At 41.3% G+C, this 23814-nt stretch overlaps 2 protein-coding genes across 3 annotated transcripts in view; both read right to left on the bottom strand.

Annotated features, from left to right (window-relative positions):
• The window catches only part of ulk1a (unc-51 like autophagy activating kinase 1a), a 31201-nt gene extending 12569 nt beyond the window's left edge, over nt 1-18632 (bottom strand). For both annotated transcript variants that reach the window (XM_038296321.1, XM_038296330.1), the window contains exons 1-10: nt 18210-18632; nt 18029-18121; nt 17898-17939; nt 13125-13157; nt 12958-12994; nt 11553-11726; nt 11375-11448; nt 11188-11289; nt 8608-8666; nt 60-142 (exon numbers count right to left, since the gene is read on the bottom strand). In XM_038296321.1, coding sequence (XP_038152249.1) covers nt 60-142; nt 8608-8666; nt 11188-11289; nt 11375-11448; nt 11553-11726; nt 12958-12994; nt 13125-13157; nt 17898-17939; nt 18029-18121; nt 18210-18299 — 787 coding nt within the window. In that variant the 5' untranslated portion in view covers nt 18300-18632. The remainder of the gene's footprint in view (nt 1-59; nt 143-8607; nt 8667-11187; nt 11290-11374; nt 11449-11552; nt 11727-12957; nt 12995-13124; nt 13158-17897; nt 17940-18028; nt 18122-18209) is intronic.
• A 3642-nt stretch (nt 18633-22274) lies between these two features.
• The window catches only part of adgrd1 (adhesion G protein-coupled receptor D1), a 71844-nt gene continuing 70304 nt past the window's right edge, over nt 22275-23814 (bottom strand). The window contains exons 25-26 of the mRNA XM_038296306.1: nt 23287-23379; nt 22275-23198 (exon numbers count right to left, since the gene is read on the bottom strand). Coding sequence (XP_038152234.1) covers nt 23103-23198; nt 23287-23379 — 189 coding nt within the window. The 3' untranslated portion in view covers nt 22275-23102. The remainder of the gene's footprint in view (nt 23199-23286; nt 23380-23814) is intronic.

The raw sequence follows: 23814 nt of genomic DNA, 5'->3' as shown, positions 1-23814 counted from the left end.
ATATAACACTTTTCATAATTAAAGTATAACTACGAGAGCTTAAAAAGGCGTAACCTTACCAAAACTCATACGCGTTTTATGATTCCTCTGTAGAAGCCCCAAAAGCAAGTTTCTCAGGTTTGCTGAAGTTTCTTTAGGGATCCTACAAAAAATTAAAAGCAAATATTAGTTTCTTTTACTTCACAGCACACACTAATTAACTCATAAAACGGGAATTGTAAAGCCAAGCCAGTGGAAAGCAATGCATTGACAAGATTTATTCAATATAACCTGCAGTGATTTAAACACATCACAGGGTTCCTACAGCAAAAGGCAAGTTAAATTCAAGTTAAATTTAAGACTTTTTAATGCCACTTGAAATAAAAATTTAACATAAACCACTGCACTAATGTTTCAAATTTTGAAAAGCTTCCCATACAGGAAAAAAGCTAAAAACACACAAATGATGGATATATTTGAACAATTATTTAACTGAATTCACAAACTTTGTTTTAGCAGGGAACAAAACAAATCAGTTTTAAAGCCACAACATAACCAGTGCTAAGTCTTTTTTGCAGCTATTTTTCTTTGTATCGTTTTCTTAGCATGTTTGATTTGGTGATAAGTGGAGGCGTTGCAGAGACAAGGGTGGAACTAAACTGAGAAATACCGGCTGTTTCTCGGTAACTCGATTTTGACGCTTTGTGTTTCGTGCTTCGCATGCGACTCCACTGCCTTAATTCCCATCGTTCTGAGCTTGAATTGCTTTTTGCACAAAATCCACTGAGCCTCATGTATGTTCCCTGGTTCTATTTCATCCCTACTGACCGCCAGAGGCGGTGCTTCAAGCACTGAATGATCATTCATGCGCATGCGCAGGTCGAGTATTAATGACAACAAAGTCAGCTGTGACCTGCCGGGGACCCACGTGACTCTATATAGTCACGTGACACCCGGCAATCAATCCCTTTTGTTCTTCTCGCACGCAGGTGTGTTGAGTACAGGAGTGTGGTCGTGTGAAGCTGGTTGCTTCTGTGTATACCACTAGTTTTCTGGCTGCTTGTTGCTGGTAGCCCCGTGACCGGGTTTGGTCGGAGCTGCGGGTAAGTCTCGCCCTCCAGGGGCTGCACAAGCTGCTTTCACCTTACCAGATCTGAGGTGACTGGTAAGTTTTCGTTCTTTTCTCAGCAGTAGTTTACTGTTCGCTTTGATTTGCCACGTTAATTTTGTGGCTCTTTTGACTCACGGTAGCGTTTCTGCTCGCGCTGAGTTGTTTTCAGTTTGTTTGCCTAAGCCCACCAGTAGCGTTTCTGCTCGCGTTGGGTTCTTCTATAGTTTGTTTATCTACACTCACCAGTGGCGTTTCTGCTCGCGCTGAGTTGTTTTCAGTTTTTTTGCCTAAGCCCACCAGTAGCGTTTCTGCTCGCGTTGGGTTCTTCTATAGTTTGTTTATCTACACTCACCAGTGGCCTTTCTGCTCGCGCTGAGTTGTTTTCAGTTTGTTTGCCTAAGCCCACCAGTAGCGTTTCTGCTTGCGTTGGGTTCTTCTATAGTTTGTTTGCCTAAACTCACCAGTGGCGTCTCTGCTCGTGCTGAGTTCATCTTTAGTTAATAATCGAGTCGCCAGTAGCGTTTCCTGCTCGTGTTGACTTGTCCTTGGTAGCGGGCTGATCACGCCTTTCAGCAGTATGATGCTGGATAGTTTATGTTGCTCGACCTGTCTGGCTCCACTTCAGCCCGATGACGGGCATGACTTGTGTCCCTCCTGCCTCGGTGTGGAACATCTCCGGGAGGCGCTGTCAGATGACGCTTGCCCCAACTGTCGCGTCATGCCCCGGTCGGTCAGACTGGATCGGTTGGCTGCACTGGAGCAGCCTACCGACTGGGCTGGCGCTTTGCCGCGTGCTCGTTTGCCGATGGAGAAAGCGTTGTGCAAACGATCTACTGTGGCCGCACCTTCGGTACCGACAAAGCGTGCTAGACGGACCGATGCAGGGAGGTTGTCCACGAGAGTGGATCATCTCACTACTGAGCTGGCCCAAATGAAAGCCCTCCTCCAGTCCTTTCAGACTGCTGGTGATCGTGGCACGGCTCTCCCTACCGAGCAGGATGAAACGTCAGTCAATGACGACAATGCTGTTTCTGTGGCGGCCTCTGGCACCCATTTCTGTGAGGACCTTCCGGAGCTGGGCTCCGGGGCCTCTGGGTCGGACTCCATTGCCTCCCAGGAGGATACGGGGGAGTCTGTGACATCCGCTATTCGAACGGCTCTTGCCCGTTTACAAATTAGTGTTCCTCAGGCCCAGCCTGCGGCTTCCAGCGCCTTCTTTAGGCGCAGTAGGTCAGAGACTGCCTTTGTGGTTCCTCCCTCGGCGGAGTATGTGCGGGAACTGCATGCTTGCTGGTCAGACACCAAGGTGTTTTCACGTCTGACGACGGATGGCAGGGTCCTGGCAGCTATGCAGGAGGCACCCAAGGTTGGCTTGGGGCAGATGCCAGCGGTGGAACCGGGCATTGCCTCTCTTATAATCCCGCCTGATGAGGCCTTGCGGCCCAATGCCCGTTGTCCGCGTCCTCAGTGCCGTATTACCGACGACCTTCTCTGCAAGGCCTATGACTCTGGGGCCCGCATGGGCCGGATTGGGAACTCTCTCTCCCATCTTATGCTGGCCCTGTCTTCCTCCTTGGAATCTGTTCCGCTGGATCATGCCACGCAAGGCCTGGTTGATGCATCTCTGCAGGCCTTTGCTCTTATGACGAGGGAACTTGGACGCACACTCTCCACACTGGTTCATGCTCGCCGCCAGGTCTGGTTGGCGCAGTCACCACTAACTGAGCCTTGTAGGAGGACCCTCCGGGCCCTGCCTGTGGTCCCGGGGGAGCTTTTTGGTTCTGCGGCACTGGACGCCTTGGACCGTACGGCTCAGGCCTCTAGAACGAGGCAACAGCTGGCAGGGCTTCACAGACGTGATCGCCAGCCAGTAAGCACCTGGGCAGCTGCGGGTCCTTCACGGAGGTCCTTAGTGCCTTCTCCTTCTCCCACTGAGCCCCAGGGTCTGTTACCAGGTCAGAGATCGGTCCAGAGACCTGCTCTAGATCGGAGGAACAGAGCTCGAGACCAGGCTGGGACAAGGTCCTTTCATCCCTTTCGAGCCGTGCAGTCTGGCCGGCGCCCTCCCGGGCCTTCGAAGGGCCGGGGGACCCGCAGATGATGCCTTAGGGCCGGCGGTCGGTTATTTTTCCCCGGGACAGCTCAGCTTCTGGGCTGCCCACACCCCGGACTTGTGGGTGTTGTCCACCCTGTCCCGGGGGTACCGTCTTCAATTCCGCCGCCGGCCACCTATCCCTGGCCGGGTCAGGATGACTTTGATCCACGACCCGGTGACGGCACAGGCACTGAACCAAGAAATCTGCACCTTGCTGGCCAAGGGTGCTATAGTGCCTGTGGACCCCCTGCTGGATCCAGGGGGCTTTTATTCCACGTATTTTCTGGTTCCGAAGAAGACCGGGGGCCTGAGTCCAGTCTTGGACCTCAGAGGCCTGAATGTGTACTTGAAGGCCATGCCCTTTCATATGCTGACCACCAGGGAAGTGTTGCAGGCGATTTCCCCGGGCGATTGGTTCACTTCCATAGATCTCAGGGATGCTTATTTTCACGTTCCGATCGCTCCGCCCCATTGGCGTTTTCTTCGTTTTGCTTTTCAAGGGAGACATTTCCAGTTCAGGGTCCTCCCGTTTGGACTTTCACTGTCCCCCAGGGTGTTCACCCGATGTGTTGCAGGGGCTCTCTCTCCTCTGCAGGCACAGGGATTGAGGATCCTCCCATATCTGGACGACTGGCTCATTTGTGCTGCGACGTGGGACCAGGCGGTTCGAGATACTCGGTTAGTGCTCCATCATGTGGGATGCTTGGGCTTGCAGGTGAACATGGAGAAAAGCAGTCTGACTCCCTCACAGGAGACTGTCTTCCTGGGCATTGCCATGGATTCCATCTCAATGACTGCTTGCCCGTCACCCCAGCGGGTGGACAGTATATTGGGCGTGCTCCCGGAATTCAGGCGCGGCATGGCGCTGCCTCTTGTGCGGTATCTTCGACTCTTGGGCATGCTTACAGCTGCGTCCGCCGTAGTGCCCTTGGGGCTGCTGTCATTGCGGCCCCTCCAGAAGTGGTTGAACAGCTTGAATCTGGATCCCACACGGAACACTCATCGTCTCCGAAGACTTCGGGTGGGGCCTCAGTGTCTTCAGTCTCTGTCCCAATGGAGTTAGGTTGTTTATGACCACAGGGGTCCCGCTCGGTTCCCTCCCGTGTCGTCGGGAAGTTGTGTTTACAGATGCATCCTCCACGGGCTGGGGTGCAACCTGGCGGGGTCAAATGGCACAGGGGACATGGTCCCAGCGGCAGGGCAGGGAACACATCAATGTCCTGGAGTTACAGGCTGTACTTCTGGCTCTTCAGAGCTTTCTTCCAGGCTTGCGGGGGAAGCACGTGCTGGTGAGGTCAGACAACACCACAGTGGTCTTTCACATCAACCACCAGGGGGGAACGAGGTCAAGGAAACTGTTGTGCTTGACTCGACGGCTTCTGACCTGGGCAGCTCCACGCATAGCCAGCCTCAGAGCAGCCTACATCCCAGGGCCGGAGAACGTGCCAGCAGATTTTCTATCCCGTCAGAAGCTGCTTCCAGGGGAGTGGAAGCTTCACCAAGAGGTGGTGGAGTGCATCTGGAAGGTCTTTGGCAGGGCGGACGTGGACCTCTTTGCCTCAAGGGACGCATTTCACTGTCCCCTTTGGTTCTCGTTGGACAACAGCAGCCCTCTGGGCCACGATGCTCTGGCACACGACTGGCCCCGGACCCTCCTTTATGCCTTTCCGCCATTCAGCCTACTTTTTCAGACTCTCCTCAGGGTACGTCAGGAGGGGCACAGGGTCCTGCTGGTGGCCCCCTACTGGCCAGCGAGGACTTGGTTTCCTCTACTGTGCGAGCTCAGCTCCGGCTCGCCAATGCGTCTCCCCTCCAGGAGAGATCTTCTTTCCCAGATGGGGGGTCAGATCTTGCACCCCGAACCGGACCGGCTCCAGCTCTGGATTTGGCCCCTGCAAGGCCGGGGTCCACCTTCTCAAGATACACTGGGTCCATAGGGCATACAATGGCTAATGCATGGGCGCCGTCCATGCGAGCTGTCTATGCCAACAAGTGGACGGTCTTTGCCACCTGGTGCCGTGATAGAGGGCAGGACCCGGTGCAGTGTTCAGTTTCTGACATACTGACCTTCCTGCAGGCATTGCTGGATCAAGGACGGTCTCCATCTACCTTAAAGGTGTATGTGGCTGCCATTTCCTGTTGGCATGTTGGGCTGAATGGTTGTTCTGTGGGCCGAGAAAAGGATGTTGTACTGTTTTTAAGAGGTGCTCGGCGGTTGCACCCACCCAACCGCCCTGTGGCACCGGCGTGGGACCTTTCTCTTGTGCTTGAGGCTCTTCGGTCCCTCCCATTTGAGCCCCTGGCGTCGGCGGACCTCAAATGGCTCTCACTGAAGACTGCGTTCCTTTTAGCTATGGTTTCCGCAAAACGTGTAGGGGAGTTACAGGCTCTCTCGATAGCCGAACCCTGCTGCCGGTGGAATCCTGATGGCTCAGGCGTTACACTGTGGGCTGACGTAGCATTTATTCCTAAGGTATCACTGCCAGCCGGCAGCACCCAGCCTCTCCATCTTGCCCGGTTTGACTCCGGAAGTCCCTCTGAACCACTGTGTCCTGTTCGTGCCCTTGAGACATACATCAATGCCACGGCATCCTTCCGAAAGACAAATAGCCTTTTTGTTTGCTACGCTGGCTCACGGAAGGGTCAGGCACTTTCTAAGCAGCGACTTGCACACTGGGTTGTGGATTTGATCTCCAAGGCTTATGCCTTGCAGGACCGGCCACTGCCGGCGGGAGTGAAATGCCACTCTACAAGGGGCATGTCGACATCGTTTGCTGCTATGACTGGGGTGCCATTGGATGTTATATGCCGTGCGGCCTCCTGGAAATCACCTAGTACCTTTACTCGGTTCTACAGGGTGAATGTGGCTGCGCCCCATCCGCTTCAGGGAATCCTCGAGCAGCATGAATGTTGCTGATTCCTCGTGACCTTGTTGATATGAGTCATCCAGTGCTTGAAGCACCGCCTCTGGCGGTCAGTAGGGATGAAATAAAACGAAAGTTACTACCGTAACTACGGTTCTATGAATCCCGGATGACTGCCAGAGTGCTTGGTCCCTCGGAATCTCTGCTTTCGCGAGAAGATTGAGGGATTGATTGCCGGGTACCACGTGACTATATAGAGTCACGTGGGTCCCCGGCAGGTCACAGCTGATATTTTGATTGCTCATATTTTGATTTGCTTTTATTGGTTCCGCTATCGGGACGTAACCAGTAATGGCGAGCCATTTTTTTTTTTTTTTTTTTATAAAAAAAAATTGTCAATTCTAACGTTTTATTTAGATTACAAAAAAAATAGTAATAAAAATAATCCTATTTATGATGTTTTAAAAATTAAGACCTACGAAAGACTGATTTAAGACATTTTAATACCAATTAAAGGCACACTATGCAACATTTTTCAGTTAATTAATGTGTTCCATATCGTTTTGGATGATTAAATGAGTCATTTCAGGTTGAACAAAGGTATTCTCGGCTGCCCTGGTGGTCTGTGGGGGAAATACCGCACTTGCAATTGCAGGAGCCCTCGGCCCGCACTCACAGGCTCAGAAGTCTCACGAGAGTCAGTCTTGCTTTACGGCGAGAACTGCTACACCCCCAGTTAAAAGCATTCTCGTTGCTAGCACAGTGGCGATCTTTGTGCAGTTATGCTACGTTCACGCAGCAAAAGCAGCAAAATCACGTCTGCTGCTTCATTTTTGCTGCTTGTACCAGTTAGTTCTGACGCGCGGCTGAAGCAGCTTTGCTGCTCTGGCTGCGCGGTGCAAAAGTGTGTCTGACGCGTGTTGGGCGGAGCTTCACTATCCTTTCTCTGCCTTGCAGCTATATTTGCTGTGTTCAGTGGGAATAAAGTAGTTTTAATATGTGTTTAAGTGAGAAAATACACCTGAAAACGTAATCAGTGCCGTCAGTTCATTCAGATTATTATCTTGCCTTCAATATTTTTTCTGTCGGAGCCGCTCAGACCCCCACATACCAGCGGTGCGCGACAGTAGGAATTCCGTCATCAGCAGCCTCGGCAGCTGGTAGGTGTTTTTCATCTAAATAATCCAAACTGCATATTCTGCCGGCAGATTTCTGCATTTTAAGTCAATTTAGGCGTCAATAAACTGTTTAAGAGAAGTGATCATAGCCTCTGATCATCAGCGCTGTGTCTCTCTCCCTGCGTCAGATGATTAAACGCGCCCGACGCGCTGCTTCATGCTGCGTTCACACCGGGGGCAGCTGGCCGTCCGGTCTGAACGTAGCATCAGCTGCTCAGACGCGCTGCTCCTGCTGCTCAAAACGCGCCGCGGGACCTTTTGCTGCGCCTTGACGCGCGTCAACCATTGACTTTGCATGTAAACTCGCTGCTTCTGTCGCGCCAGCTGCGGTGTGAACGCAGCATTAGTCATTCGTTGCGTTTGCCTGTCTGCTAAGCTCAAAACAACTGCGCCTGGCTTGACGGAGAAACCAGGAGAACAGCTGTGCATATTTACGACAGTGCACTTTTACTTTCGCCCTCTGGGGGGAGCCTCGCTGGAAAATCAACACCGGTTGCATAGTGTACCTTTAAGGCCTTAGTTTTATTTTGAAGAATTCAATGCCTTTTAGGACTTTTTAGGGACCCGCGGGAACCCTGCATCAAGCCTTATAAAAATTGTATTCTGAATATGTGCAAGAAATTCTTTCTCTAATTAATGTCTTCAGCACAAAAGCTGTCGGCAGCATGACGCAGGCTGTGCCTATGTGTGCGCTGAGCTATGTGGGTCATGTGGAAAAAGATCGCCGCACAGACCATTAGCTGGCATCTCAGAGCGGGTTATATATAGAGAGAGAAGAAAACAAACTATGCCTCCTCATAGAAAAACACAGTCTATCTTATCATGGAGCTTAATCATTGCATAAGATAAGCATGGCTGTGAGCCATTGACTGGTTAGTAAAGGACAGCGTTCACAAAGTAAGCAAACAGCCCATAAATCCATCTGGATAAGTTCCAGGTTTGGTTCTCCAGTTTTAAAAAAAAACAAACAAACAAACAAAAAAAAAACTTTTACTTTTTTTTATATTCTGAAATTATTGTATCTGGTTTAATATTTCTACATTAAAAAAATGTGGAATTCAATAGATCATGCAGAACTTTCTAGACCTGATGGATCCCATCAGCTGTCTGTATCAGTTTCTTCCACATCAGGACTATTTTTAGTGCTGCGGTAGGGCTTATTAACTGACTTCTAAATATATCTGTGGCAGTGTGTGTGTCTGCAGACTTGCAACTATCTAAACCTGGGGCACATATGCACACCGGTCTGTTATTCATTAGCAAATGGAGTGTGGATGTGGCAGAGTTTCCAGTAATGCCGGCTCCTATCGTCTTTCCCGTGCATTGTGTTTGTGCACCCATCGGTGTAGGGGAGGGAAGGTCAGGAAGACGTGTTCTAACCTGGGTAACACAGTTTCGTTGCTTTCATAGAAGAGGCGGAGCTCCTGTGGTGAGCTGGCCTGAGCAGAAAGAAAAAATAACAAGACTTAATTCAAAAATAAAAGCACAGATAGAAAGCAATAGGTTGCTATGTGATATTGGGTAACAACACAATGCAACAAACACAATGCAATATTGTGGGATTTCTTCCATTTCAAGATGCCACAAATTTCCAACTCAAGTCTAGATTTTTAACAACATTTTTCTTACATTAAAAATCTAACCTTTTTTCATGCGAAAGCTTATGAATGGATATTTTTCTCCCTTAGGTTTCTTAGAGAAAAACCCAAATGGCATAAATTGCCTTCAAACACTAACTTTTATCCCTAATTATTCCCTGTGAGAGGTGGAAATCGTTTCAAGGATAACCACAGCTGAGATGTGAAACATGCTTGTATGATGATCATATTTAACAGGATATAAGGAAAATATAACTAACAAAATGTTTGCAGCGGTATTATACCATGAGATTGTTTATCATATATTAATAACTGTTCTCATTTTAACCTATGCAAGACAAAGGAGTGCATTGGGGGGAAAAAAAAAAAAAAACACATCTTCCACAAGTTAAATCTTTTATCAATAAAATGTATTAATTGCCCAGCCCTTACTAGGACTAAATGCAGATAAAAAAACAAAACAAAAAAGATATCTTTCTGAGCAAATTTGAAATACTTCTTATTGTTACTAATCCAAATGTAAAAGCCAACAAAACAAAAAATTTTTTTCTTATTATAAAGCGACATTTTAGCAAAGTATTATCCAAAGAAAATTATCTTTAAAAAAAAAACACCTTTTTTAATTTAACCAGACCTTAAAACAATTGGAAAATCAATGAAACACTAGAAAAAAAGAATAAATCACTTAATCATATTACCTAAACATTTCATTTTTCATTTAGCAGACCTCTACGTTCTGTTTGCCAAGTTGCTTTATTTTCTTTTTGTATCTTGCATTTACTTTTACTTTCTATAGCTGCTTTTCTTTAAAGGTATACTATGCAACCGGTGTTGATTTTCCAGCGAGGCTCCCCCCAGAGGGCGAAAGTAAAAGTGCACTGTCGTAAATATGCACAGCTGTTCTCCTGGTTTCTCCATCAAGCCAGGCGCGGTTGTTTTGAGCTTAGCAGACAGGCGAACGCAACGAATCACTATGTCTACTGCGGTAAGTGACTATTTTGTTCCAATTTTCGAGTTTGAAAATTTCGCTGTTTTCTCGCTGGTTCCGTCATGATAACTGCACAAATATCGCCACTGCGCTAGCAACGAGCATGCCTTTCACTGGGGGCGTGTAGCAGTTCTCGCCGTAAAGCAAGACCGATTCTCGCGATGCACGAGACTTCTGAGCCTGTGGGTGCGGGCCGAGGGCTCCTGCAATTGCAAGTACGGTATTTCCCTTACAGACCACCAGGGCGGCCGAGAAAACCTTTGTTCGACCTGAAATGACTCATTTAATCATCCAAAACCTTATGGAACACATTACTTAACTGAAAAATGTTGCATAGTATGCCTTTAAACTGGGTAACTAAGTTTCTGCTTGTGTATTAGATATTGTATTTCCTTCAAAAACAAAGTTCTTTTTAAAAATGAATTTCATTTAAAAAAAACAAAAACAAACTTCTGATTTAAAAAAAACAAAGCCTACATTTCCACTGTGGAAAAGTCCGCTGCAAAACAGTGTTCATCTCTGCTGATAGCGTCCATCACAAAAATCCTTTTCAGGTCCAGAAAGGACTCAGTGAACACTATCAAGACGTACGTTGAATTATTTAAGCATCAACATATTGAGTTTTTCTGGTGTTTTTTCTTAAAGGGATAGTACATGACCAGGCCCCTTTAAAGTAGCAACTGTGTGAAAGAAACACAGACATGATGTGTTTAAAGATCCCAGCAGAGACAAACTGGAAGGTTTGCCAACTAAGGCGGCCAGATAAATATCAGACGCAGCAGCTAACTACAGACTAACCCTTGGACTTAGCACAACCCAATGACCCCCCAGACAGCAATAGACAATACACGTCACTATCATACTGGAAAGTGGAACAAAAATAGGTTTGTTTCTAAGCCAAAAAATCTCTTACTTATAGTGCAACAGTGCTAAGGACTACAGAAGAAAAACAAAACTGAGGTAAAACTATGTCTCAGTTACATCAGAGCCAGTCTGTAAATAACAGTTCAAAAGTCTGACGACAGCAGCCCTGTGAACAGAAGAAAGCAATAGGTGGGGTTGTGAAACGCCGTTTATTCTGGGTTCAGAGAAGAGGCTGGTGGCCCTATCCATAAATAAGCCTCATTACTTGGAAGTAGTCAAGCTGCTCCAATATTTTCCATCTTACAACACGGATCCCATAGACATGTTGTTTATCATGTCTGAGTTGAAGAGCATCTCCTTACTTTGTGTATTCTAAGGGAGACATTAGTTACTTAGTTTGCCCTCCATAAGAGCTAAAGTAAAACAATGACAGAGACCTCAGAGAGCTTTAGTAAATAAAGGAGTTTAAATCTATTATCTTGTGTTTATGCGACTTGAGGTTTGACTCACGTGAAAGGGGGCTTTTCCAGTCAGACATTGGTATACAATAGTGCCTATGCTCCACAGATCGGCCTTGGCATCATAGTTTTGGGACATGATGACTTCAGGAGCCTGCAGTCAGACAAACACTGTTCACTGCTTAAGGGCAAAGTGACATTACAACCTGCTGGCACTGGAAAGCAGAGCAATAACTTACCATGTACATGGGCGAGCCACACAGAGTGGCAGCCATAGTGTTTATCTGGAGGTGCCGTGCAAATCCAAAATCAGCTGATGGTTTGATAAAGCAAGTGGAGATAAGAGTTGGTATGAGTATCAACAAGACCAACATTTAAATCTATTTCTGAAAGATATCTTTGGGTCGATGCTATTACCGATCTTAAAGCTGGTATTTATGGAACTGGACTTGCGCCCTTCTGGGTGGCTGAGTAAAATATTTTGGGGCTTGAGGTCCCTATGGAGGATGCCTTTACTCTGCAGGACTTTCATGGCTTTAGCAATCTGCTGCAGGAACACCCGGATGGTATCCTCACTGAGGGTTCCTTTGGCTGTTGAAGAAGAAAAAGTACAGTATAACTAACAACAAGATATTTGATATTTGGTCTCCATCCCTCCCAACAACATCAGATATTATTTATACCACTGCAGCTCCTGGGATAAGTGATGGCAGTGGCAATGGGGTGTGGTCATACGGCTGCTCCCTGGACCTTCCCAAATGTGAATCAGTATGGCAAGCCGTTTTGGCATTTATTAGAAGAGCTGTCCTCTCTTTTGTTCCATTTGTAGATAAGATTCTTCCTGGTCAAAACTACATTCTAACCATTCAGAACTGTATATCCTATCCTAAGTTATATTTTTACCAGCAAGAATGAAAAAAATCAGGATGCAAAAAATATAATTGTACTATTAAGAAAAAACTTTCAGATACCTAGAAATCTTTACAAATTTTAGGTGGCCATTTTAACTTTTATTAGCTTGAATGAATATGTAATCCAAATGTCTCAAATCCATTCCTTCCTAGTAAAAATTAACATTTGAGATATATAAAACAACATTTTTTCGATCTAAAATAAAATTTTCAGATATGTTAAATGTAATTCTTACTATTAGAAAAGTAGCCCAACAGATTATGTTTCAAAAGTACATCATCATGGCAAAAAAACAGGACACACAAACCACAAAAAACCATAACAAAAAGGGAGTGTGTGGAATAAACAAGGAATAACTACAGGTATAAAACATGCAATTCAAAACCTATGAAATTACATGTTATTTAGAGCTATAGATAGTTTTAGCTGCAGATTAGTATTTAGCTTAAACGTTATATTTATCAACACCTGGATCAAAACACCTGTGGTGTATACGCATCAGTGTGCTTGTATATATAAGGCTTGTTTGACAGGAGGATATGCTCAATGGCAGCTGTGAGGGGTCCCAGATCCAACCGCCCCAAAGAGCCAATGGCCAACACAGTTCAAATTTATTTTGGCTAAGTTTTTTTTTTTTAAATAAAGTTAGATTATTAACACACAGTTTAATCTAAAAGCTATGGTTAGTCTCATGTAGTCTCCTGTCCCAAAATCCTTTTGATCCTTTAAAATTTCAAAATAATCCAGGCAAAAGTTGCAGATTCCCAAAAAAATCATAGCAAAATACCTTAATTAAAAAGCTAAAAATGATCTGTTTTATACTTTGTGTTTTAATTCTAAGGAAGGAAAGTAACTGAAAACAAAACAAATAATTGGATGAATTTTCAGCTTTGTGTTGGGGCAGACTTACTTTGAAGATACTCAGCCAAGTCACCTCCATTGCAGTACTGAAAACAAGCCACAGACATGTTTCAACAGAAACCTTGACACTGCGGTACAGTCCTTTTGGAGGGGACATGATTTGCATTTCAACATAAAAAAAATAGATCATTCAGCACCATTCTTTTCTCTTCTCACCTCCATTATGAGATAAATACATCCTCCCACCTCCTGTTGACACAAAAAGTACAAATGATCAAGACATCTTTTTTCAATACAAATGAAATGAATAATAACTAAAAGATTAATAAATAGACAAAATGAATGTTTTATTCATGGATTGAAATGGGGAATTAATTAAACAGACTCTTAAAAGCTACACTGACTGTTATACAACAAGTGACAACACCTCATGTTTTGGAAGGAGCTGACTAGTTTTATTGGCCCGCCACCTAAGAGCTTCTTAACATTCTCTACCAGTATAGGAGCGAACCCAGGAGCTGAAACTAGATCCACCTAATGCAGACGTCCAGCTCTGAGCCCCTGAATCATCCAGGACTCTTTCACAGCTTATTTATTGCCCTTACAAGAAAAATAGAAACTGTGGCAGGGGACTCAAGTTATATCCAGAGAGGCAGAAGGGGGTGAAGAGTTTAGGTTGACTGTACAGAATGACATGAGTGAAAAAGCAAGTCATACAACCCAGTTAACACTACTTTGGATGTTGTCACACTTTAAGTCAGGCACAATTGTGAGAACAAAACACCTCATTGCCTGTACTGTTGAAAAAACACATAAAAAAAACCCTTCAAGACTGCCATTAACCTTGTGCAATGGTGTTTCTCTGCTATGAGGCTACACTCAGGCTGTTTTTATTAGCTATTGTTTGAGTTGTGGCCCCCGCCATCTGTTGGACATTGTAGCAGATCAGCTTAGCCTACAGTCTGCCAGGTGTCAGTAAGGTGATAAGAGGAACGCTCACAAAAAGAGGGCAAACTTAGATCCAACAGATGGTTGATGTTGTGTAATATGTTCACCCAGTGCATATGGGTTTAGGTATCAAAGATCGGCAGTCCAATAATCCCAGTAGTCTGAACCAGGGGACTTCAATGCCAGTCCTGGATCTTTAAAAGGCATCTCTGGTCAAAACACCAGAATTATACTAATATCTCTTCAGATTGAACCATATATCGAGATAAAAGTGGCTTTATGGTTTTAGAAGCATCACAGATTGATAGCCTCCACTATGGCTTGAGTAGGGATGTAAATCACACCCATCATGGCGATTCGATTCCGTATCAATTTCCTGACCCAGCGATTCGATTCTTTTCGATACTCAAGAATGCACCACGATTCTATTCGAGTAATTGGTTGATTTTTTTTTTTTACATTACAGGCTAGACACTGTATGAAATCTGAAATAAATCATTGAAAGATGTAATATTTTTATGCAATTTATTTGAGAAACAACAGCAAATAATAGAAATAGCAAAGTTGTATTTCACCTAGGCTTATGAAAACCTCATTCAATGGAAAATAATAAAGCCTCTGTTATAGATTCTGAAAGGCCTTGCATCAAAAAATACTGCAAGCGGAAAGAGGGTAGTGGCTAAAGGAAGCGAGGTAGGAGGGCAAAATTGGTTTAGCGCCACCGTAGCATGGGAGTCAGAATTACGTCCAGGAGCAAATGGATGAAAATAGACCGGATGCATCAGACCGTCGGCTGTTGGATCGATGCATCGATACAAAACGATTATTATTTACACCTCTAGGCTTGAGGCAGCCATTTTTGCACTGCTTAAGTAAGTGGCAGAACCCATTCAAGGCACAAGTAATCCAAGTCTCCCCCACCAAGAGGGGACACCCAGTAGCACTAGTCTGATCAATCAGATTTATGAATAAATGATTAATAGATTAGTATTAAATAAAATTAAACAGAGTATCTTGTTTAATAACTTTTATCCATTTTTTAAGAAGCCACAAGTATATAGACACAACAAAAATAGTGACTTGAAGAACTACAGGTATATCGTTAAATGGAATATGATGTGTCACGCCCTGCGATGAACTGGCGACCTGTCTAGGGTGTGCCCTCTCGCCTGTAGACAGCTGGAGATAGGCACCAGCACCCCTCGCTACTCCAACAGTAAATGGATGCATGGATGGATGAATGATGTGTCACGTCATACACCATTTCGCTGTGTTGTTCTCTAGTCTCGCGAACAAGTACGTCTATGTGAAATAGCTGCACTCACAGCTTAGCTCCTACCTGCTCAGACGCATCATGAGGCTCTCTTGCTAACAGCATTTTAAAGTTATGAGGTACTTGTTCACTAGAGATGTTACTCTGAAATGTGTTTTTTTTTGCATTTCTCCGCTGCAAATATAAGCATTGGAAACAATGGGGGAGATGTGTGGCTGGAGTGGTGGTAGTGAGGTGTTAGCTGTCACACATCTTGTTTATGGTCTACAGACAGTACTCAATTTAAATGTAAATTTTCACTAAATGCTGCTTTAAGGACAGCATAAACTATGTTCACATGTACATTTCCTGATCAGTGGGAAATGTACATAGACTCAGAAACAAAAACAAATAAAATCATATTATACCGTTAATATGTATGTAAGTAATAAAGCAGCCGATCGGACTAAATCAATTAGTCAAAACATTCCAGCTATAATATTCTGGCAAATCTCTTGCCACTCAAAGGGGAAGTGGGTCATGTTGATGTGTGGTGTATGTTTGCTCTCAGGTCAACTTGTCTCATTCAGAATAACTTGATCCTGGATGGCGATTGGATTGTCAGTTGTCATAAACCAACCGTCTGGGTCGGATTTCAGTTTCATTTCGATCCTGCATAACCGATCAGAATTTTCTGACAGGCGAGTTTAAATGACGTATTTTAGATTGATTTGCCCCTGAATACAACTACTTATCTCTATGTAGTATAGATGCTCTGACCTATTTAAAAATATTAATAATTTAACCTGCATTGAATAGGAGTTTTCTATGCAAGAGGATTAGGGCCACTAAAAAAAAAAAGGTTTACTGAACTGAATTTTAAATATTATTTCAGTTTGATGTGGGGAAAAAAGTCAAGAATTCTGACTTTAATCTCAGAATTCTGGATCTTAATGTAGATGGGCACCATGAAGGAAGAGATGTGGAGCACTCAGCTTCACTGACAACGATGTGAGTTGTTTGGGTGGGCAGTAACAAATTGGTGGAAAATGATGGAATTAGATTAGTTTTTATGTGCCTGAGGGGTCCCCGGTGATGATATTTCATTAATGGAAGAGCAGAAGGTGATTAAAACAACAGAGCTAGTTTAGTCTCTAAAACAGACATGGCTATGGCTTGATGCTAATATGTTTGTTAGCTGTTAGAATGTTCTGAGATTAAAGTCAGAATTCTGAGAAAAAAGTAAGAATTCTGAGATTGAAATCTGAATTCTGAGAAAAAAGTCTGAATTCTGAGAAAAAAGTCAGAAATCTGAGAAAAAAGTCAGAAATCTGAGAAAAAAGTCAGAAATCTGAGATTTAAGTCAGAATTGTGAGAAAAAAGTCAGAATTCAGAGAAAAAATTATGAATTCTGACTTTTTTCTCATATTATACTGAAATAACATTTAAAAATCTGTTAAATTTTTCAGTGGCCGTATTTCTCTTCCATAGTTTTCTTCTTTTGTTTCTCTACGATCATAATAATATCAGAGTTTTAAAGGGGAGATATAATAGACAAAACTGCTATTTCATTAATGGAAGAGCAGAAGGTGATTAAAACAACAGAGTTAGTTTAGTCTCTAAAACAGACATGGCTATGGCTTGATGCTAATATGTTTGTTAGCTGTTAGAATGTTCTGAGATTGAAGTCAGAATTCTGAGAAAAAAGTCAGAAATCTAAAATTGAAGTCAGAATTCTGAGAAAAAAGTCTGAATTCTGAGATTGAAGTCAGAATTCTGAGATTGAAATCTGAATTCTGAGAAAAAAAAGTCAGAATTCTGAGAAAAAAAGTCAGAATTCTGAGAAAAAAGTCAGATTTCTGAGAAAAAAGTCAGAATTCTGAGAAAAAAGTCAGAATTCTGAGATTGAAGTCAGAATTATGAGATTGAAATCTGAATTCTGAGATTGAAGTCTGAATTCTGAGAAAAAAGTCAGAAATCTAAAATTGAAGTCAGAATTCTGAGAAAAAAGTCTGAATTCTGAGATTGAAGTCAGAATTCTGAGAAAAAATGATGAATTCTGACTTTTTTCTCATATTATACTGAAATAACATTTAAAAATCTGTTAAATTTTTCAGTGGCCGTATTTCTCTTCCATAGTTTTCTTCTTTTGTTTCTCGACGATCATAATAATATCAGAGTTTTAAAGGGGAGATAAAATAGACAAAACTGCTATTTCATTAATGGAAGAGCAGAAGGTGATTAAAACAACAGAGTTAGTTTAGTCTCTAAAACAGACATGGCTACGGCTTGATGCTAACATGTTTGTTAGCTGTTAGAATTCAGTCAGAATTCTGAGATTAAAGTCAGAATTTTGAGAAAAATGTCAGAATTCTGAGATGTAAGTCGGAATTATGAGAAAAAAAGTCATAATTCTGCGAAAAAAAAGAGTGGAATTCTGAGAAAAAAAGTGGGAATTCTGACTTTTTTCTCAAATACTGAAATAAAATTTAAAAATCAGTTAACTTGTTTAACTTTTTCAGTGGCCCTAATCCTCTTCCGTAGTTTTCTTCTTTTGTTTCTCTACAATCATAATAAGATCAGAGTTTTAAAGGGGAGATAAAACATAAATTAAGCTGCAGTGGGCGATCACTGTCAGAAGGTTTCTAAATCAAATTCTTTCCACAGGCCCCTCTAGGAAGTCACACAAAGTATTGCGAGAGGTTTCATCATCTTGTACTCAAGGTTGATAATGCAATGTGTTTTTGCAGATGCATGAGACTGAGCAGTGGCTGAAACTTCATCCTTACCTGATAGTCAAGTAGCCTGACAATATTCTCATGTCTGAGTTCCTAGAAGAAGTTTAAAATACACTGTTGTTGATAAACATTCAGCAGAGGACACTCAGAGATGAATGCATAACATCAGGAAAATACATTACCTTTAGTATTTTGATTTCTTTTCCCAGCAAAGCCTGGGATTTGGAAAGGTTTTTCTTGTTGATGCACTTTACAGCAACTTCTAAGTCATGTTTCTAGAAAAACAAAACAAAATAAGGCAAAAACTGTACATAGAATGATAGAGATAATAGCTTATCTGAATTTGCCAGATGTGAAAGTTACCTCTTTATGTCTGCCTTTGAACACAACAGCAAAGGCACCGTGACCAATCAAGTCTTTCCTGTTGAACTCAAACTTCCCAACAGACTCCATGGAGATCAGCAGAAAAGTAGACAGTTATGTTTATCAGAGAAGCTTGGAGAGGATGACTTTGCAGCTCAAGCAGACAGTCGCCACAACACGGACTCATGTCATGGGTGAAAAATGCCTCCTTAACATTGCTTAAGCTTCATAGCGGCGCTCGTCAATAACATGAAGTCTAACCATAAACAACAGCAGGATAAAATGCAGGAAGTCTCCTCCGCTTCTCTCGGTAGGAAGTCGCTTTAATGCCGCCTGTCTGTATGTTCATTTGTATTTAAACACTGAGCTCAAACATTGTTGTGCCTCTCACCTCTCCAACCATCTGGCTCTACGATGCGCATGCGCAAACACACGAAGAGTGTTTGATTGTGGTGCTTTCATGACCAGCTCGTAAAATTCTACATTTCAAGTTAAATTTAGCAGTCCTTTATTGAGGAAAAAAAAATAGTCAACCTTTTTTTTTTTTTTGAAAAACCACAAGCGTATACAAGACATTAAAATGGCTCTTGGTGCTGAAATTTAATTTGAATGTTATACTTTTTTTTTTTTTTGAAGTATTCGTTTTACCCCTGATTAGTTTGTAAACACACATTTAATGTGTCCTGAAACCATAATAACTTCTCCTTTTTAATTTTGACTCAGTTTAAGAAGCCGGAAATCTTATTCATTTTAATTTTGATTTATGATAAAAATCACAAAATTCTGGATAACTGTGAACTGTTCGGAATAGGATTAGGGCCACTGGAAAAAAAAATGTTAACTGATTTTTAAATATTATTTCAGTTCAACATGGGAATAAAGTCAGAATTCCGACTTCAATCTCAGAATTCTGACTTTTTTCTCAGAAGTCTGACTTTTTCTCAGAATTTGCCTTTTTTTTTTAAAGAATTCTGACTTTTTTCTCAGAATTTTGGATCTTAATGTCGATAGTCACCATAAGGGAAGAGATGTGGGAGCACTCAGCTTCACTGACAACGATGTGAGTTACCTGCTGTAGAGGTCCCCAGTGATGCTATTTAATTTATGGAAGAGCAGAAGGTGACTAAGATAAGAGAGTTAGTTTAGTCTCTAAAACAGACATGGCCACGGCTTGATACACACATGTTTGTTAGTTGTCAGAATTTAGTGAGAATTCTGAGAATAAAGTCAGAATTCTGAGATTAAAGTGAGAATTCTGAGAAAAAAGTCAGAATTATTAGGGAAAAAGTCAGGAGTCTGAGATTACAGTCAGACTTCTGAGAAAAAAGTCAGAATTCTGAGATTAAAGTCAAAATTCTGGGATTAGTCAGAATTCTGAGAAAAAAATGAGAATTCTGAGAAAATAAAAAAAATAAAATAAATGTTGTGAGGTGCAAAGGTTAAGAGATGTAACAGAGGTTTTCTATAGTTGTGGATCTGTGCAGCTCTTCCAGCCAGAGGTGTTATGACTCTACTGGCTTCTTCTCAGAATAATGCTCTTTATTTCTGGCCATCAGCATTCTGTGAGATGGTGAAGCTTGGATTATTGTTTTACCCATTTCAGCCACTCACTACCAGGTAGGTGGACAGAGAGATATCTGGATATACAAGTTAGGTTCTGTTAGAGGAAAGAAAGGCTACAATCAAACAAATGCTAAAATATTTTACTTTATTCTGACATATAAATAGTGCTGCAGAAACTTAATTTGGCACAGTGAAGGACATTTTCAACAAAGTAAGAATTTAGTAACAAAAAAAAATAATAATAATAATAATTCCAATAAACCTCCTGCAGTAAAATATTATTCATGCTTCTTATAGCCTGATGATCGAGTAAAAAGTAGCAGAAAGAATCACATATCACAGAATTTTGAGGAATACATAAAAAGTATTCACCGGGTTTATAAAAAGCATTTGCAGCTAGAGAGGTACAGATAATATTCCAGCAAATAGTTTTCATGATGGAAAATAACAAAAACAACAGAGAGAACAAACATCCAAGAGGACATAATACAAAACTCAGAATCATAACATAAATAAATACACATATCAAAATAAACTCCATGTTAAAGGATGCACGGTTCTATTATTTTGTGGTGTGTTTGGAACTGGATTAAAACTGTGTCTGATAAGTAATTATTGCTAAACTTTATGTGGATATAATCTGCATTTTTATTTTGTGGTGAAAATAAAAGAACAGCTTCTGTCATATTGTTTTATAAAGCATAAAATAAAACTATAACTTTATAGTCTTGGTCTTTTTGTCTAACATTATGCAAACAGTTCCAAGAGCATTCTGACAACTCTTATCTTAACACAGTTAAGTATTTCTTATTTCTGCTTGTAGTTAAAAGCAGGTGTCATAATATTATCCTATTGTATAAACCAAACTCATTTGATGAAAAGATTAATACCAATCTCATGTCTTTACATTGACAGCAAACAAGTCTTTCATAAATTGAACAAATCAAGATGGAGAACGATTTTGATAAATTGTCACCTGATTATGACGCTCCCTTTAGGCGCCATTTTGTTTAAGTTAAATTGCTTAATTTCCTTGATATTCTAAATATACAAAAAGTGAAAAGAAAAAAAATTACATCTCATTAAAATGGTAGGGTCATTGAAAAAAGACGGACATTGGAAAATAATTTAAGGATTTTTTCCCCTCTAAACTTCCACATTATGAATAAAAGAAGCAACAATCTGCCTGCCTAAGTGTGGGCGTCCGCCTTTTGATTTTTATTCTAGTGAAACCCCACAGCATGATGCCGCTACCACCATATTTGTGTGTGGTTATGGTTTTCATTTAGTGTTGTGCTGTTTTTGTTGCTTTTTAGCTTTTTTGTGTGAAATTGTGGACATAAGTTTGAGTTTGGATCCATCAAATCAACCAAAAAAAAAATCTCCCAATTATTTGGGAGTTTCGAAGTTTCATAAAAAATAAAGGAAAGCATTATTTTACCCTTACTTCCAAATAAATGGAGAGCACAGCAGACCTGATCAGATTATCTATAACTGAGAGCAGGAAGCAGAAGGTGGTTCTTTAAAGTATTGCAAACTTATGCAACCAAGTTGTTGCAGTTTATTTGTGTTTTTTTGTTTTGTTTTTCATGCTGATTCTTACAGAATAAATGTTAGAATACAATATAAAAAAACCTCCTGAATTGTTTATGTTGTTGTCATTTTAATTTATCTTAGAAAACCTGACATTTTAATAGGAATGTACAGCTCTTTTAGAGACATTCTACCTTTACTGGTTTGTTTTATTTTTTAACACTGGAATAGAATCATTTTTTTTCAACTTTTGTAAATATAAGGTTGGAAAAATTGACAATAGGATGTCTGGAGCATGTTTCTAACACTACAACGTCACATCTGACTGTGGCAATAAAAACCCACCAGCATTATTCCAATAATGAAAAGAAGCGATCTTCCTAAAAAAAAAAAATTAAACCAAACAGGCTTCATAGCCTCTTCAGACATATTTCATCAGTTCAAACCTTAGGTCAGGGGTCTAAAATCTTTAAAATCCAAAGAGCATTATTATCCGCTAGTAGTAAAGCTAGTTAAAAGTCGTTTGGAGCTGTATAGAGAATATTTTGAGGATTTAATGAAACACAACTACACACTAATTGTTGCAGTGTTAAAGTTACACTTTGACAGTATATTTGGTCACACTCTAATTCAGATTGGCACCAAATGTACTCTTGAGTGTTACTTTAACACTTCAACATTTACTGTGTAGTTATTTTTGCTACAGGAAATATTTGGCCATTAAAAAAAAAAAAAAGTTAATATAAGAGTTCAAAATAAGAGGTCATTAATAAGGATATAAAAATTCACATTTTCCAGGCTAATTATATTTCTTTAGCTCTTGGTGTTGAAAATTAAATTCCAATACTCTTTAAAAAACTGCTAGAGCTTCTAAGACTGTTGCTTGTTATACTGTATTCAAAGCCATTAGTTGGTTCCTTATCATTTTTCTTCACTATTAAGAGCCATTGCAGACAGAGTTGGAATAACTTATTTTTTTAGAATTTATATAATTTTATTTTTCGACTGTAGCCAAACTCTCATTTCACATGACCTGACATCAATGTGTTTTTTTTCTATACTGGTGTTTCAGTGTCTTATTGGAGATAATATGATCATAGGAGGTTTTGATTGTTACATTTTTTGCAGAGACAAGAAAACTTAGTCACAGTGTGTGTTCAGGCTTTGCCAATCACTCATAGCTGTAACTTTATACAGTGTAACCAAAAGAAATCTACATATACAACGAAGAACATTGGAGGGTGGATCATAATCATAAATTTAAACATTCATTGCAAGATGAAACTATGGTTAGAGAAAGTTTGCAGCAGATGGAAAACTTGATTTTTGCACAATCAATACATTTAGCAAGAAATGAAGACAACAAGAACAGAACAATTGGCCCAGATTCTAATTTTTGGTCTTAGTATAGAAATAGGCAGGTTTAGTTTATCTGATGAGCTGTCTGCTAGTTACTGGTGTAAACAATGCTCCAGCGTTTTCCTACTTGCCCACATTGTATGCGTGCTTCTGCTAAACCCTGTCCTTCTCGCCGTGGGATTTTCTGTGGTGCACTTCTCCTCAGATATCAAAATGAATACTTGGACAAAACAAAAAACAGGTTTTTGTGGAAGAATATTAAAGCACAGTCCAACAAGTCTGTTTGTCCTTAAGCCAGAACGAGTCACACAACTTCAAATCAAATTCATTTAGTGACAGGAAGAATACTCTGGTCAGTGTTTGCCTTTCCACCCAAGGGAGACTCACATTGCTCTTCTGTCACACACAAAAACAGCTTGTTTCTTTTTTGGTTTGTTTTTACACTGCGGAGAGGTCAAAACGGTTGGCGGAGTTGGTGCTTTTGTCCCATGTGTTCATCTTAGTGGGAGTTACACCCTCCTTGTTTCCGTTCATCTGTTTCATAAAATATGAAAAGGGAACATTCGTCTTTTAGGAGCAAAACGACTCAGTTTTAAAGAGCAAACTTATTGTTGGTACTTACAATATCAGAGTTGAATGGTTTCACATTGACGTTTCTTATAGAGCTGCTGGTTAGAGACCAAACCTTGGTTTTATGCTTGAATGCAGCTCTTACCTGCAAAAAGGAACAACAGTAAAAATTTAGAATTATTTTCTTTTCATAAGGCAGTGCATCTTAGGGATAACATTTGACACATTTAAATTGTTTCAAAAGTATTTCCTCCCCCACAGATTTCTTTTGTTTTTCGTGCTTTCTGTTAAATCTGAATGTTTCAGATAATCCAACTTTTTTTTTTGTTAGAAGCAAGAATAAACTTAGGTAAAAGAAGTATAAAGGACATTACCATTAAATAATGGAAATATATTCTTCTATGTAAAAATGTGAAAGCCAACAATGTTCTTGTCCCAGAATGTCCCACTTTATATTCAAATTCTCTTTAATCGACATTTTGTACATTTACCTGATTCTGTGATTATAGGTGTATTTTTAGCTTATCTTTTATCGGATTTGCACATCTACACCTACTTTTATATGTTTATTTTGCAAGAT

The sequence above is a fragment of the Cyprinodon tularosa genome, unplaced genomic scaffold (genome assembly GCF_016077235.1).
Source record: "Cyprinodon tularosa strain WSP-4 unplaced genomic scaffold, ASM1607723v1 ctg11, whole genome shotgun sequence".
Classification (NCBI taxonomy): domain Eukaryota; kingdom Metazoa; phylum Chordata; class Actinopteri; order Cyprinodontiformes; family Cyprinodontidae; genus Cyprinodon; species Cyprinodon tularosa.
Note: the sequence above shows the minus strand (reverse complement) of the source record. Positions and strands in the feature narration are given on the sequence as shown.